We start from the raw sequence: 16,192 nt of genomic DNA, 5'->3' as shown, positions 1-16,192 counted from the left end.
ATCGGCAAAAAAGTAAACAAATATGAGAAATAGCAAAATACACATAAATAGTTTAAATAATTTTGCAAACTGGCAAAAAATAAATAGGAGGAAAATTTTGCAGACTGGAAAAAAATGAATGGCAAGAATAATTTGTAGACCGGCAAGAAATAAATATTTGCGGACCAAGAAAAAATAAATGAATAGAACTGAAATTCACAGAACTTGCTGATGCATAAGGCCGGGTTAATATTACACTATAAAAGTTTCATAAAAGTTCATTTATAAACCTTGAATATGCAACCAATAAGGGCATCGGTTACAATTACTCGAATGTAACCAATAACGTTATTGGCTGAAGTTTTCAAGTTTTACAAAAATGAACTTTTATTAAACTTTGATAGTGTAATCTCGACCTACGACAGAAATAAAAACTGTATTTCATCCATTAAATTTAAAATCGTGTGGACAGGAACTCCTCGCGGACTAGCGGTTGAAGAGCAATGGACTTCAGACCACTGTCCTTCCATGGCCATCTACAGAAACAACTGAGAGAGACTCACAACATTAAAACTCGATCACCATACCTGAAATATTCCTACTACACGAACATCACGAAATCTCTCAAATTAGTAAATGAAATAAATAACATAAAAGAAAACAAATCTTTATTTTTCATTTTTAAAAATTTCACAGATGAAGCTCATTACAGCGTATTTGTGATATGAAGGATGGGCCAGAAAAAGCTGGAATTGGCAATACATTTATTGAACTGCTTTTTGAAGTTAGTTTCTGGAACTTGAATAGCCTAATTTTAAAATAAGACATTCTAAAATAAAGTGTATATTCAGATAAAAAAAGAGTTAAGATCCGTTTATATACCATGCGTCAAATTAGTCAGTAGTAGTCAACTAAATTTTAAATCGTTAAATACTTTAAAATGCATGTGGACGTTAAGGGTCGTTTAGACGTTTGTCATGTAGACAAGTAGCTAGATCAGGTTCAATTTTTTCGGTTAAGTAGGCCCTGTGCGCAGTCACCAGTGGGTGAGACGTGAAGTTTTTGAGCACTTTACGACTTGAAATTTAGTTGACTTCTCAACTACCTGAGGCGTGTAAACAGGCCTTTAGTTAGTCACGGTAGTTACAATTTCTAGGGATATTTCGATTAACTGAGTCACGTTATCGTCATCCGTCTGAGAAATGGAAGTTGGGAACCTCCAATCAATTATGAACCCTTGTTTGAAAGGGAATAGAATGAAATATCCTCTCGGTAGATGAAGGAGGTGGTGGTCTTATACGCCACAATAGTATCTGCACGGCACATTTATGCACACTCGAGATTAGATAATATTCACGAAACTACATTCTCAGCATCTTCATCAACATATGAGTCGATCATGATATTAGTTCGTTAACATGGTCGTTTGTACATGTGCCACCACTGCCTCTGTTTTGTCCTTTGCGGGCAGCGGATGGTATCTTTAATCATGTCAGCCGCTTTCTCTGCGATCATGTACGTCGGTGTCACGGTGTTCCCGTGTGTCACCAAAGGCATCACCGAGGCGTCTACGACTCTCAATCCATCAATACCCACGACTCTACAACGCAAGAAAAAAATGTCAAGTTTTAGTCATATGGGTTGCCCGAGAACTCTACCGTTATAATGAGAGGGTTGATAGCACACGTCAAGGCGAACAGTTATCGCGATGGGACCCAGGGTATGCAACCCATTTATTCGAGGGATGCGTGCATTACTTCAGAAATCGCCAAAATATTGTAACCTCGCTAACATCATAAATAGCGACAGGGAAATTTCATATAATACGGTGTGAGATGCAAAAATTTCTTCCTTCTAGTCAAAAGCAATTACGGAAGGACACAATAAATCCCCTTGCCTAAAAGCTACCATGTGACTGTGGAAAATATTTTTCCTCCCCACAATCAAAGGTTGCTAAAGAATATGGGTTCTTAACCTTTTACAGCCGCGATCCAAAATTAACATTAAGGTCTGCTTCGGGACCTATGGGACTGTTTGTGTTTCGAAATTATAGTGTAACTAGTGACGCAATAAGCGCATTTATAAATGCAATCCCTACAAATGAGGTTTAGGTCGTGACCATAGCTCAAGAATCCCTGGCTGTAATTGGATTTGTACGACCCATCTCGAAAGCCCCCGTAAATCAAGTTTGGATCGTGATCCATAGATCCATAGCTCCCGACTGCTAGTGGATTTGCACGACGCATCTTGGAAGCCCCTGCAACCCAAGATTGGATCACGACCCCATAAGTTAAGTAATCATGCTTTAGAACCTTTTCTTCCTTCATACATTGGCGCCATTGGCATTATTTGCATATAAAAATGCGGTGAGAGGAAACAGATATGGGACCCTAGATTCCTTTAGAAAAAAAACTGTTTATCTTGACGAGTACTATGTCACCCTTCTCATTTAGCCGTACAGTTCTGACACATCGTTTTTCACTCGAAGTGCATTGAATAATTTTGTGCAACTTGACAAAAGGAAATGTCTCTTAGAGAAGAGAGAGACAATGACACTAACCTCAACTGCGGATCCACAACGACTGAGGGGTCATCCGGCTGACCCATCTTGGCAGTGCCGGCAGGATGAGAGACGGTGACCATGAACGAACGAGCTACGCATTCGTAGTACTCGTCCTGGTCTCTGACGAACTCTTCGCAACCCGGTTGCACAACGTCTACGGGACGTGTCCCGATCCTTCGCATCGGCTCACTTGCGGCTATGCGGTCGCAGTTCTTCAGACCTATTTCAGAGACGGAATACGATAATCAGTCTTGGCCTGAAAAATCTTCGAAGTTATTATTCGAGAAAGAATGAGAACATTTTTAAGAGAAAACCGTCGAAATAAAAAATATGATTCAATAAGATTCATGAATTTTCATGAATCATTTATGAATTTTATTCAGAGTCGGATTTATATGGTTTTGCCACCTGTTCACTACACGAATTTTTCCCTTTTCACTATTCTAGTTCATTTTTTTTTACCGTTCTTTCCTCAAATTTGAAGGATGTAGCCCGCCCATAAATATGTCTCTGACCCTAGGTCAGCCCCGTCTGGTCATAGTCACTCCGATGCTTACAGCTCTAGGTTACTACCATGCTCACACCCTCTCTAGGTCACTCTCCTGATCACTTACATTCTTACACATTCTCTGGGTCACTCTTTTGGTTACTTGGTAAGTCTTTTAGGTCTCCCGGTCAGCCTTTTAGTAATTTACATACTTGCACACTGTTTTGGTCACCCATATGCTTGCACATTCTTGAGATAATTCTTTTCGTCTCACACGGGTCCCTCACTCCCTAGATCACACATTGGTCACTCACACATTTTCACATTCCCTAGGTGTCGCTTACACACTGTCTGGTGTTGCTCACATGCTTACACACTGTCTGGTGTTGCTCACATGCTTACACGCACTCTAGATCACTTCCAGACTTTTTCTGGGTCACTTTTTTGGTCACTCACTGACCTGATCCTTCAGTCTCTACTCAATAATGGATTTGTGATTTTGTCGCAATTTCATTCCCATTCTACTCTTCTTTTCCCCTTGACCACCCAATTCCTCAAATTTTTCGCCCCCTACGAACTTGCGCATCCTGGGATATAGCCCGCTATAGACCCCGCTACTCTCTATGAATACTTCTCAGATTTTTTAATACTTAAATTGTTAAATAAGACAAAGCTATACAGGTTGGCCATGAATAAAGAAGACCGGTTAAGAGCTTGATTGAAGTAAAAAATATTCGGCCATACGTAGCCAAATTTAATATATATATTTCAGATTATCAAGATTTTAATTTCAATGAAGACAAAGTTCTGAAATTCACCACTAGGAGAGAAAATACGTGGAGCTAACGTTCGCAGTCAGAACCACTGGATTATGCTAATTAAAATCAACTAATAGCATAGAAATATCAAACACTGACTGGCCGCTTCATTATGACCACCTGACAGTTTTAAGCAAATGAGCTATGGCGTAACACTGTTGCCGCCAGAGGGTTGGGTTAGTTCAGTTCCTGAGGCTATTTAGAATAGGTGGTGAATTTGGTTTGTGAAGATAGGTGGGGGGGGGGGGGGTTCGACGGACTTTGCACGTGGGATGATTGTAGAAGTTCGGAGCCATGGAGTGAGTATCAGCGATATCGCCGCGTTTGTGAAATGTTCAAGAGCAGCTGGTTGAAGACACTCAAAAAACTGGATTTCAACGTGAAACTTGTGGTCTACACCGACTGGTGAATGCTCGGGAGGAAAGGAGAGTCTCCGCAGACTTGTGAAAGACAACAGAGAACAATAATAATGGTGCAAACGAATTGCATCGTCAATGTCCAGAAGAATCAATGTTGTATCAAAGGTAAAAGGTGATCTAACGAAATATTGGTGAAGTGGTCATAATAAAGTAGCCACCCAGTGTATTCACTTATTTGACGCTGATTTGTTTTTGTTTTTTGGTTAAGGATTCAATTCTCCTGAGAGAGAGAGATGAAGTTGTAGAAACGCAACCTCGAGCAGGGTTGCACAACCTTCGACGCGGGTGCCAAATGAGATTCCAACCAACCCGCGAAAGGTATCAATAGTTAAATGCTGACCACATTTTACTCATAAAAATAGGGTAAATTGAGATCCTTACGGAAACCACCGATAATCACCAAAGAATATCACTCAAGTTACCCACGGCACATTATTTAAGTGATCCACGGAATGTAATTACGGATCACTTGAGTGGTGCGTGGCAAAGTTCCAGAGCACTTAAGTGACCCGGACACATTTCTAGATCACTTGGATCCGCGAAACATTTAGAGATCACTAAAGTGGCTCTGTGTGTGTAGGGAACTTGTCAATAGAGAGAATGTTTGTTCAGGTGCCCAATAACTATCGAACGGTTTTTTTTCTGTATTTGGCGCACCGAGCAAGATGCATTATAGCAAGATAGCAAGAGATAAGAATATTTCATATCTTCATAAAGGGTGGTTGATTACGTAAGCATCACCCAAACCCCCCCCCCTCCACCCTTGTCATCAAATGTCAGCAAATTGGAAACCCCTCCCTCCCTCTCCCCCCCCCCCATCGACGATGACGTAATACTTGAATGGACCCTTTCCGGCGCTGTGAAAGGAGGGGGAATGTTTACTTAGTTTTCTATGGGCTTTGGGAAAAATGTCTGCCGTTCAAAGAGCTAACTAATTCTGATAATTCGATTCATAATTGCCATGATATAATTCTAAGTTATGAAAATAATCTCAATCGATGCTGCTAAAATTACAGGAATGTCCCGTAAAATGCAGCTCATATGGTTACCCTACAACATGTTATGTTCCATCTTCTCACCCTCGCACTGAAAACATTGTGCACTTCCTACCCACGAGATTTTAAGATAGAGTTTATTTTTTCTATATAGCGTCATTTTTCCAAAAAACTCATCGTTATATCACATTGAAAAAGGGAAATAGTTGCTCGTGAATTATTAGTGAAAAAAAATATATAAGAATGTTTCTCACCTTCGACGATATCCTTCACATCTCTCTCGTCGGCCAGAAAGTTTGGATCGATGAGTGGAGGATCATATGGATCTGCGGAGTGAAGGGAAACCGTTCCTCTACTTTCTGGGTGGAGATTTTGAGCAACGCACCAGAACAGCGTCGAATTCTCGTAAGGCCCATAAAGTGCTTGGTAATGCTGAAGAAAAAGTCACACATAAATCCCTCCTTTAGTTAAAAAAAAATAAAGAAAAAAGAGGCTACTCTATGGGTTTTTTCATTTTAAATTATAAAATGATCATAAATCCGTGGCTTGTCGTTTGTGTTTCTTACGTACATCGGGTTTTATATTCGTCTGTTTGAAAACCAGGGGAGCCACTAATTCGAGGAAACTGATTTGTTGATCAGCAACGGCATCCGGAGAACTGTTCGGATCATTTGGCAGAAAAACGGTCGCGACCGCTCCTTCGGTTGAGGCGAAGGGACCTGGAATGATTTAATAAAACATGTGATATCATATATGTCCATAGTAGGCCTATATCGTACTTGAAAGCCAAATGTCGAAACAAACAAAGTTGTTTCGAACAGAACAGCGTTTCTAAAACCTAAAACTATAAAAGTTTTATGAAAGTTGTTTGATAAAACTTGAAAAATACAACCAATAAGCGTATTGGTCACATTTGAAAAACATAACCAATAGGCTTATTGTTTTTCTTTTTCCAAGTTTTGTAAAGTACCTTTTATCAAAATTTTATAGTGTAGTCTCGGCCTTAGGCGAAATAAATAATACTGGACCATTCTAGGCTTTCATTTTTTCAAACCGAGCACAGTTGCGGTCTATCGCCATCGGCAATTTACTACCGAGTGAGTTGTGCCGGAAGTGTGAGTGTGTGTGTACCTACCAGTCTGAGTGCGTACATAGTGTTGCGTCAGATTTTTCAGTGCTGCCATCTATGCTTCAGAAGGGAAGTGAGTGAAGTGTAATGATTGAATATCTGTACTATTGTAGATCTGTTGATCTCTGCGGCGAGACTTTTTAAAGAAGAGATCGGCTCGCATTCACGTCTCGAAGTTGGGAACCACAGAAAATCAACTGCAGCCGACCATCACCGTGGAACAGGTGGGGTTGGAGCCCGGGGACCCATCCCAGTACGTGGAAACTCTAATCTTTGCTGAGAGATAAGTAATAATACTTGTGACATGAAGTGTAACACTCACATAAGATGCTTGGCAACATTGGTGGATAGACGCTTGCAGTTTGTTGAATTCGAACTTTTATTTACCAACCCTCCTCCTCTAAAAAAAGACACCAATGGGAACCCTGATCCGAGTCTTTTAGTTGTATTTCGTATAGAGACCCGGAATTTTTTGCAAAATATGTAGCTATCACACATCACACACAGTTACTAGAATATCGTGATTTTGTAACTTCGAGGTGCGAATTTTAACCGGTTTTAAATTTGAGAAGACCCACCTAGGAAGAGCTAGCAGTCTTTCAGCACGACATGCGAATTCTGCTATTTTTTCCATCAAAATATTGAAGCCAGACGGCAGCACCAGTAGAACATGAAATATTCATAACACTGACAACATAAATAAGTTTGGGCCGCACATAACTCGTTAAAATACGGTGAGATATGTACGTACCGAAGACAGCTTAAACACTTCAAGCCGCTAAGTGTCTAGGTTTTTTTTTTATAAATCTTAACTGGCAATAATTTGTCATATAAATTTCAAATCTTTTATCTAATAAAAATATTATGTACAAAGTGGTTAATATAAATTTACAGTTGTGTACTGGGAATAGTTATGTTAGATGAAGGGGGAAAGTTGACAGTTTCTATTAAGCGGAGAACATGAACATTGTCTTCATAGGAGAAATTTTTATTGCAGAGAATTTCATCCGTTACCCGGATAATTAAGCGGGATTGGCTGTGTATTTGGAAATTATTTTATCTTATTCAATCTTTGATTACGCAAAGAAAAACCGGGACAAATAGGCGTCCCGGAAACCTCTTTCGTGACAGTGAATTTAATAGCGAAAAACAGGGACGTAGTATCGTTTCGAAGGTCCCACGAATGTCGGTATTTAAGAGTCATTATTACGGGATATCACACTACAATTATAAACTGTTCAAACTCTTGTATTAGATTTGATGATTGTAGAAGAAGTGGAAGGGTGTCGCTGCTTGACAAAATTATTTTATGATAACCTGTCCTCTCGTGTATGTATCTTTCCAGGTTCCTAGGATCCGCCAATTTCATAGCGAGTGGTCTCAAAAGGCTCGAGATTTCGTACGTCTTCACTGTGGCACAATGATCTTGGAAATTGTTCCCGACTGGTAGGTCTTCTTCAACTGGTATCTACAAAATTGGGGGGGGGGGAAGAATATTCAATTACGATACATACAGTTTACAAGAAATTGATGTGCTCAAGGCGACTGTTAAGAGACCTTGATCAAAGTATGTAGTGCGTACACAGAGTACGTATTATTGACTATGTACATTGCTCGGTATCATTGAGTAAAAATCATCTCACGCCTAGGCTTTCGAGGTGTTCCCTGGGTCCGATCCCGGAAAGCATAAGAAGCTTGGCGGTGTTGACGGCTCCCGCTGAAACAATTACTTCACGCCTTGCACGGATTTGGTAGGTCTCGCCGTTACGGTCGAACAGCACGCCCTTGGCTTTTTTATTCTCGATTAAAACCTACAAGAAAAAATTAATATTACCATAGCTGCCAACCCTGAGAATTAAAAACAGGGAAATTTTTATACAGACACAAACTTTGTAAAAACTTTAAAGACTTTAAAAACGGTTTATTGTAAACAACGTAGGGATTTTCTATAAATAAAAACGAAGTCATAGGAACTTTTTTTACAATGAAAGTAAAATCGAAGGGATTTCCCATAAATGAAAGTGAAATCGTGTAGGGATATTTTGTAAATGAAAGTAAAATCATGAAACCATGGGGATTTTTCGCTTTACTATGTCAAGAGAAATAATAACCAAAATTTCTGATATGTAAAACGGCATCTAAAGAAAAATCAAAAAACCTGATGTAAAAAATAGCACCAAATGGGGGTGGAGTTGAGCTAAAACGACCAAAACCGCTACTTGTTAAAACAAAAGAGGAAATTAAATTCATATATTGGCAAATTTCATAAAGAAAAACTGCACACCATGCCAGTTACCGCAAAACGGAAAATAAATTTCTTTGAATAAATCAAACCACCCCAACAAATAGATCACAAAGTGTGTGTGTTTTATCTTTTCTCTTTTTTTGTTTTTTGTCTGTATTACATTGTTTTTCGTTTCGATGATCACTGTGTGTTTTTTGTATTTTTGCCTAATTGTGTGTGTATTTGAAATGTGAAAAAAAAAGGAAAAGAAAAACTGGGACCAAGAACTGTACAGCATTTTAAAACGGCACATATGGTCAACAGACACACGTGACCTTGCTGATTCAACTGTCGAGGAGCCAAATCGGAGCACAGACGTTTCACAGCAAATGTAATCTGTCCTTGTTAAAATGAAGCATTTCAACGATTGCGATAATTAACGCCCCATGGGCAACGGGGCGTCTTTTTCGGGGAGAAAAATAACAGCTTAGTAGGCTGACCATATTTCTTCGAGAAAGATCCTGAAAATCGGCATACCAAATACGAAAAATCACCAGTTGTCCCAAAAATGATGCTAAATGTAGGGAAAGTTTCCAATTATTATTGCTAAAATAGCCGAAAAATTGCTTATGACAAGAAATGAAGCACTAATGCAAATTACCACATTATAGTGAAAATTCGGGAGATATAAAATTTTTTTTAGAGTGCGAAATGGGGTAGAAATTCGGAAGATTTGGTAACTATATGATAAAGTAATATATCTACCTATTTTTTTCCCATAAATTTTTTACTCATGTTAATCTGGTTTTTTTTTTACAGCAATTCAATGTTCAAAAATAATAAGATTTGCATTTTTACTTTGGTAACAAATGCCTCCGGAACAATGTGAAGATTCGGTCGATTCTCTGACGGCACTAAATAAGCTTTGGCAGCGCTGCATCTTTGGCCTCTCCTCATCGTGGCTTGATGTACGTAAAGACCTGAAACAATGCCGTGCGTTCATAAACAAGATTTAAATGGATAATGAAGAAATATCGATCCGGATTCACATTTTTCTAACCTCTCTGATAACGGCCATTGATATCTCTAATGGGTATTCCCAATGTCTGCGCTGAATTTATGAGCGCTCTCTGCAGCGTTGGTGAATAACAAGGTGTTTCTACATTCACAGGTCCATGAAAACCATGGTAGTCTAAAAAATAAGAAAAATGTGGGTAAACATTCAGCGATTAATCTTTACCAAAATCAGGTTTGAGGCTACGGGCCGCATCAGAGGACTCCGAGGATCTCATTTGGCGGAGTCCTCTGAGTCCTCTGATGTATGAGCATGTATGCTATAAAAAAGAGGGGGTTCTTAATATTTTTTAGCTGTAAACCAAAAATCAACAAAATCATCAACTTTGCGACCAATGGGTCTGTTTGGTATCCGGAATTAGTGAAACATTAGCGTAGTAAATGCACTTAAAACCAGATTCAAGTGGATTTATATGACTAGTATCGAAGGCTTCCTGCTACCCAAGTTGTGGTCACGACCCATTGAGATGAATCAAGTCATTGATGGCAAGGACGTATTAAGTGTTATTTACTCGGATATATAGTGAATTGTGCTGATCTTAGTTCACCCGGTGACGATTCCAGTGACGATTCCGGTAACGACTTGCGGCCTAGACGATATGATGATCTGCGACTAATTCCCCTTGATTCGAAATTTTATATTCCAAGATTATCGGCAATCATTCGATCAATTGACAATTACTATATTCTTATGGGATGGACGGCTATACACCACCATCTTATAATCCCGTTTATAATTTTGATTGCCCATTGGCGTTGATTGTTTAGATTTTATTTATTTGTTATATGACTTCAGGAGTTGACGATCAATTTTTATGTAAATTATTTTATTTTGCTGCCTTCGTCTGAGGTGGTCATGTTATGTTGTTTTTAATAAAACTTTCCGGACACACTTATCCTCCGGGAACGCTTCGATACCTCTCTGAGATGGGAAGCGGGGTGTGCCCGGTCTTCAAAGGTCAAAGGTCACGATCCATAGCTACCTCGATGGCATTTTATCTTTTGTGGCATTCGTATTTCGCACTAACAGTTGGACAGCTTCTTGAATAGATTTTGCGACCTATTTCGCGCAAATTATGGTGCCATTATTACTTTTTTTGACTACACTTTTCTTTATATTGAATTTGAAATTGTCTGATGTATTTCTGAAGGAGTGAAATTGATGCGTTCATGATAATATGCATCCGAATACAGACATTACTTTCCAAACGAGCGTTAAAAAAACAGATTTATTCTCGAACCTTCTTCGACGAGTTCAGGATTCATATTGTTTTCCATTTTCCTGAAATAAGGAAGCACTTCTTTGTAGCTCCAACCTGTGGCTCCCATTTTGGCCCAATCATCGAAGTTTTTCTTGTCTCCTCTCACGTAAAACATGGCGTTCCAGATGCTCGAACCCCCGACCGCTTTACCGCTTGGGTAAACGACTCGCTATAAATCAGAGGAAAGAAAGAGTAAAATTCTGTGTTATATACATAATGTCAATACTTACTTTCATTATTTTAGATGATGAGTAGCCTACATTTTTGTCGCATTGCATAGAGAAATTTTCATAATATTGGTTACAAGGCTGGATAAATCTCCAAAAAAAATAAATAAATAACTTAAAATAATACATGTCCGAATTCAAATTTTACATGACTAAAAATATTATCATTAAATTTACAAAAAAAAAAAAATCTATAGGAAAACATAACTACATGTTACTATCGGATTGTGGAGTATCTTCTCATGTGGAGTATTATTCTCACCCTATCGATCAATCCGTCCCCGGTATGCAACTGAGGTACAGTATAGTCCTGCCAATCGATGTCAGTTCCGAAGAACGTCCTGGCTAGTACAGGAACATCGGTAAGTCTGGGTGGTAATTTCCCGGCTTCCAGGAGCAGAACCTTAACGCATGGCATCTCGGAGAGTCGCGCTGCTACTGTAGAGCCTCCAGGACCAGACCCAACTGTAACGAGAGTATTTTCATATCGATCAATGAGAAGCACGGAATCGTAGTGCGTGATAAAAATTTAAATAATAAGATCTGTATGAGCTCGGCGGGATAATTTTATTTCGGTCGAATTACAAACAATTCTGTGGTCAGGACATTAGCGATCTATACGCCGGTTTATTTTGTAATTATGTACCGAGTGTGATATGTGGATTTTACTGAGTATATGTGTGGATTTACGGGGTGATATTATGGATATTACCCTGGTTTTTATTTTCATATTTTCAGGGAGTTGTGTGGATGCGACATGCGTTTGAACCGGCACTACTTGAAGAACACATGTTGTTTCTGTCACATATTAACTGACCTTATTGGTTCGAAACGTCAGTATTACGTGTGGTCATGTGGCCCTTGATGTCCGATGATCTCGAGAATAGTCCGGAGTATTATGACTAGTCGAGATTCTAGTTGCTGTAAGAACACCATTGTACAGCTAGATGGGTTACCCCCGTCGTGCGGCATATACTTCTCTAACGTTTCCAAACTAAGATTCCGCGAACCGTCTTCGACAATTGTAGACATCGATGGTCGTACGTTTTATTTTGATGCCTCTGATGAAGCGTGAATTCATGTGAATGCGTTGCCATGCCATTCTCAAATACCCGTTACTGTCACGAAACTCTGGAGCCCGATCTCATTCCATCCACCGACGGCACGCAAGAGGCCTCTTTACGCAAAGTTCCACACGAACACTGCTCAAGGGTCGCAGGTGCATCGCGATTAAAATATAAAAATATAATACTATGTTTTACAAATAAATATTGCATTCAAGATTGTAGATTGCGTAGTTGTCGAATTTAAGTTTCCTTCTGATTCCCGTCTTGTGGCGCCAGAGGATTTTTCGTCCGGCCAGGAATCCAAAACGTCCTTAAAACGACTGTGACCATGAGCAGAGAACTCTAATCTCAATAACTGAGACCGAATCAGGTTTGTGATTCGTCCATCTGGTGGAAAAGCCTCCCTTCGGACATGCAATGCAAATAACATTAGTTATGGGATAACTTAACACTCAAGTTTTTCCTTCGATAATAATATAATAATATTTTTTTTTACCCCCCCCCTATAATTATCAATTTCATTTTCATATAAGAACGATTATTCATATTGTAGCTCACCGACTATGTAATCATATTCCGCCAGGAAATCAGTCGCCACATTTGGAGCATGTTTGTCTCTCGCCAGAGATTGGAGCAGGGAAAGAGACGAACCTTTCCGTAAAACCGGGAAGTTGGCCAAGTACATCTCCTCAGCCGTCACGTTCTGTCGAACTGTAGGCAAAACAAATAAATTATACGATAATAAATTATTCATTGCTATACTAAGGTCGATGACGATGATAAAATGCCTGTGATTAAATTCATTCGCTTACCATCATCAGGGAATGGATCATCAAACCCAGGGACAGAACCAAAAGGCGTAAGTGGGCGGAACCTGCGTCTGTTGAAGATGCTTCCTTTCCACGTGCTTCCAGAGGTTACCACGAGAAACAGCACTACTGACGCGATGAAGCGAGCCATTTAAACCTGTTTCGCTAAATGAAAATAAACATTATATCTGATGAATTTGTGGCATGGAAATATTTATTTTATCGTTTGATACATATTTGATTGACTTTTTCTTTTAGCTGTTCTCCGAGAAAAATCTAAAGACATTGACTTGTGCATACAAAGCAACCTCTCAATAAAGGGCACCTATATGGGACCAGAATTTTACGCTTACAAAAATGTAGGTGTCATTAAATGTGAGTTCTTACTCGAAGGAACACGGATCAAGGCATACGTCAGCTTAAATGCAGGTGCCCCTCAAACATTTTCAAAATTCAAAATTAAATTTTCAATAAGATTGATGTTAAATGATATCTCATTATTTTTTCATCATTCTCTGAATTGGACGGTTTTCTTCATTTTGAATCAATTTTTATTTAATTACATTGTTATGCTTGATATTCTATCGTTGGCGTAAGGTGTTAGTAATGCATTTATTTGAAAATTTGCAAAAGTTCAAGTATTATTAAAGATGTGTCAAATTTTGTATGGCATAGTATATCATTTATAGACAAATATATGTGGACCAAATTTGAAATAGATCAATGGTTGAAGAACATTTGAATGTAATATTTCTACTAGAAATTGTTTTTCACAATGTTAAAAGGTATAGGTCACCTCTTAGTAGAAGTTTTGGACAGAGTGAAATATAGTTAACGAGGGCTATGGTCAGTCTCTGATGGCTTAGGCAATTATGCTCAATCATCAAAGGTTATGGCTAATTTCAGATTCTTGATAGAAGTTATGGCTAATGGAATATAGTTAATATAGAGTTAGGATATGGTCGGGTGCAGAATAGAAGCTGTATTGACAATCGGATATAGTTGATATAAATTGTCAACTTATGGACAACGGGTTCCTTCTAATTTTTTTCTACCTGCGCTGAGATGTTGCCTCTGTGCACTGCAAGGCAATTTGTCACATACACGAAATTTCGGGCTTTTCCACATGCGTGGAATCACTTTCACCGTGCAAGCACGCACGCAACTTAAAGGGAACATTGATAATGAACAATCGAATATGCCCCAAAGCAGAATGTTTTGCATTGTTCTGTAATGAGCCCTCGACTGACTGGAAATGTTCTGCAGTTCCCATAATAGTGTTTTCTACATTTTTCTTAAAATTCTTCCCGATTGTTCTGTAATAGCTCAGACTTCGGCATATTCTGCTTTGGGGCGAATATGGTTGGTAAAGTTGTAGTCAATACGATATAGTTAGTAGAAGTTATGGTCGAGCGGCAAAGGATAAATAGAAGTTACTGTCGGTTACAAAAATGTTTAATTAAAGTTATAGTCAAATTTTATATGGTGGTAGACGTTACGATCAATTACATAATGATTATATACATATATATATAGTAGGTATTGTAATTCTATTTAGTAGAAGTTCTATTCAGCAGCGTCATGACAAAAACTACGGCGAACCACGCATGGTCAATAGAAGTTATGGTCAATAGAAGTTATGGTCAATCCCTACAACACGTGGTCAGAGAAGTTGAAATCAATAAATGAATTCGAGCATTTTTATAGAAACAATGGTGAACCTTGTCATGAAATAAGAGTAATTAGTGTCTGAATGATATGGTTTTAAAATTTTTATATGGTTTTATAAATTTTATCCCTCCCTATTTTAATATATAAATTATATCTCCTTATTATCTTCTTTATTGTTGCAACATCAAAGAAATATTTTTCTTCATAACAAATGCATTTTGCAGCGGAAAATATTACTCATTAAAAAGAAATGAAAGTGGAATAAGAAGAGGACGTATATGTATATCGAAACACATTCAAGCTATCTATTAGAAGATAAATTATTACCTGTTTCCAATGCTATTTACACGAAACGGACTTAACGACCTTTCGAAAAGGAAAGCAAAAAGAGCTTTCTCTTGCTTCTAACACTTCACTAGAAAAAGAGAGGATCTAAACACACGCGCAACACACTTATATTAGGTACAAATAATAACTGTCGTTCTTAGAGTCTAGTCAACTAATAGAGGTAAGAGAAGCCTCCCTCCTCCCCCCCCTTCTTCATCTTCTATCTAGAATACTAATTTCACAGCGGATGGGGTGGGGGGGGGGGGGAAGCAGAGTAACCTTGAAATAAATATCGAGTAAGTAACCTCAAGATCGGTCGTAACACTCACTTTTCCTTCGCTCCAAGCAAAAAGCTGGTTCTGCAAGAATCGTGCAAGTTTCATGCGTGTCTACGCTATATACTGTTACGTCATACGTCCATCCTTTCACTTTCTTTAAATAATTACTGTGCCATACAAACACACATGCGAAAACCTTAACGTATATCGTTTACCTTGTCATAAAGATGTTGAATTAAGTATAAATTATGCAATATTTGATTACACCATTGTCATTTTTATTACGGCAGGGTTGATGCTGCTCATCATTCAAACCTAGATCAGTCGAACAGGAGTTCAATGCACTAACCGGCGATTTTTCGATTTTTTTTTTCGTTTCTCGCAACCCTTATAATAGTATCCACGGCTAAGGAACTATTTAAGTTATTTAACCTTGAATGCGTAGCTTTGCATACATGCAAAGGATCGTTTAGACGTTCATTACTGCAGCCAGTTTCGAAATAAAGATTCAAAATCGACTTTGCTTATAATCCGAGACCATTTTCTTTCCACTATATACCTTGAATTTGTTGGTAGATGTCCCAGTTAACAACAACCACTCTTTGTTTGTTGCAAAGCATGTGTGTCTGGGATTTCGATAATTTGTTAAAATGTCTTGTTTGTATTTCTTTTTTTTTAAACTTGAAATTTGCAACCCGAATTTTTTTATTACTATAGTTCGAATCATAAAGGAATGTAATATTACTTCAATACATTTATTTTATGGGCGATTTTTGAGGCCCTGCATAAGCAGTACAATTCGAGATAGATTTTTAAATGGTTTTTCAGGCTTTCTGTACGTATCATTAACTATGAAAACAATT

General features: G+C 38.4%; 1 protein-coding gene across 1 annotated transcript; it reads right to left on the bottom strand.

Annotated features, from left to right (window-relative positions):
• Positions 1-630: 630 nt before the first annotated feature.
• LOC149084227 (glucose dehydrogenase [FAD, quinone]-like) lies at positions 631-15,201 on the bottom strand. Its single transcript, XM_089234570.1, has 13 exons — positions 15,052-15,201; positions 13,057-13,218; positions 12,803-12,955; positions 11,440-11,642; positions 10,930-11,119; positions 9,675-9,806; positions 9,473-9,594; positions 8,034-8,201; positions 7,708-7,858; positions 5,832-5,980; positions 5,516-5,693; positions 2,540-2,762; positions 631-1,579 (listed from the first exon to the last, which is right to left on the bottom strand). The coding sequence occupies exons 2-13, from the start codon at positions 13,202-13,204 to the stop codon at positions 1,393-1,395; spliced, it is 2,004 nt and encodes a 667-aa protein (XP_089090696.1). The 5' UTR covers positions 13,205-13,218; positions 15,052-15,201; the 3' UTR covers positions 631-1,392.
• Between the last annotated feature and the right edge of the window lie 991 nt (positions 15,202-16,192).

The sequence above is a fragment of the Pholcus phalangioides genome, unplaced genomic scaffold, assembly GCF_987345545.1.
Source record: "Pholcus phalangioides strain wild (caught in Gottingen) unplaced genomic scaffold, Ppha-v1.0 ptg000008l_1, whole genome shotgun sequence".
NCBI lineage: Eukaryota > Metazoa > Arthropoda > Arachnida > Araneae > Pholcidae > Pholcus > Pholcus phalangioides.
The sequence above is the reverse complement of the archived record's forward strand: the minus strand, read 5'-3'. Positions and strand labels throughout refer to the sequence as shown.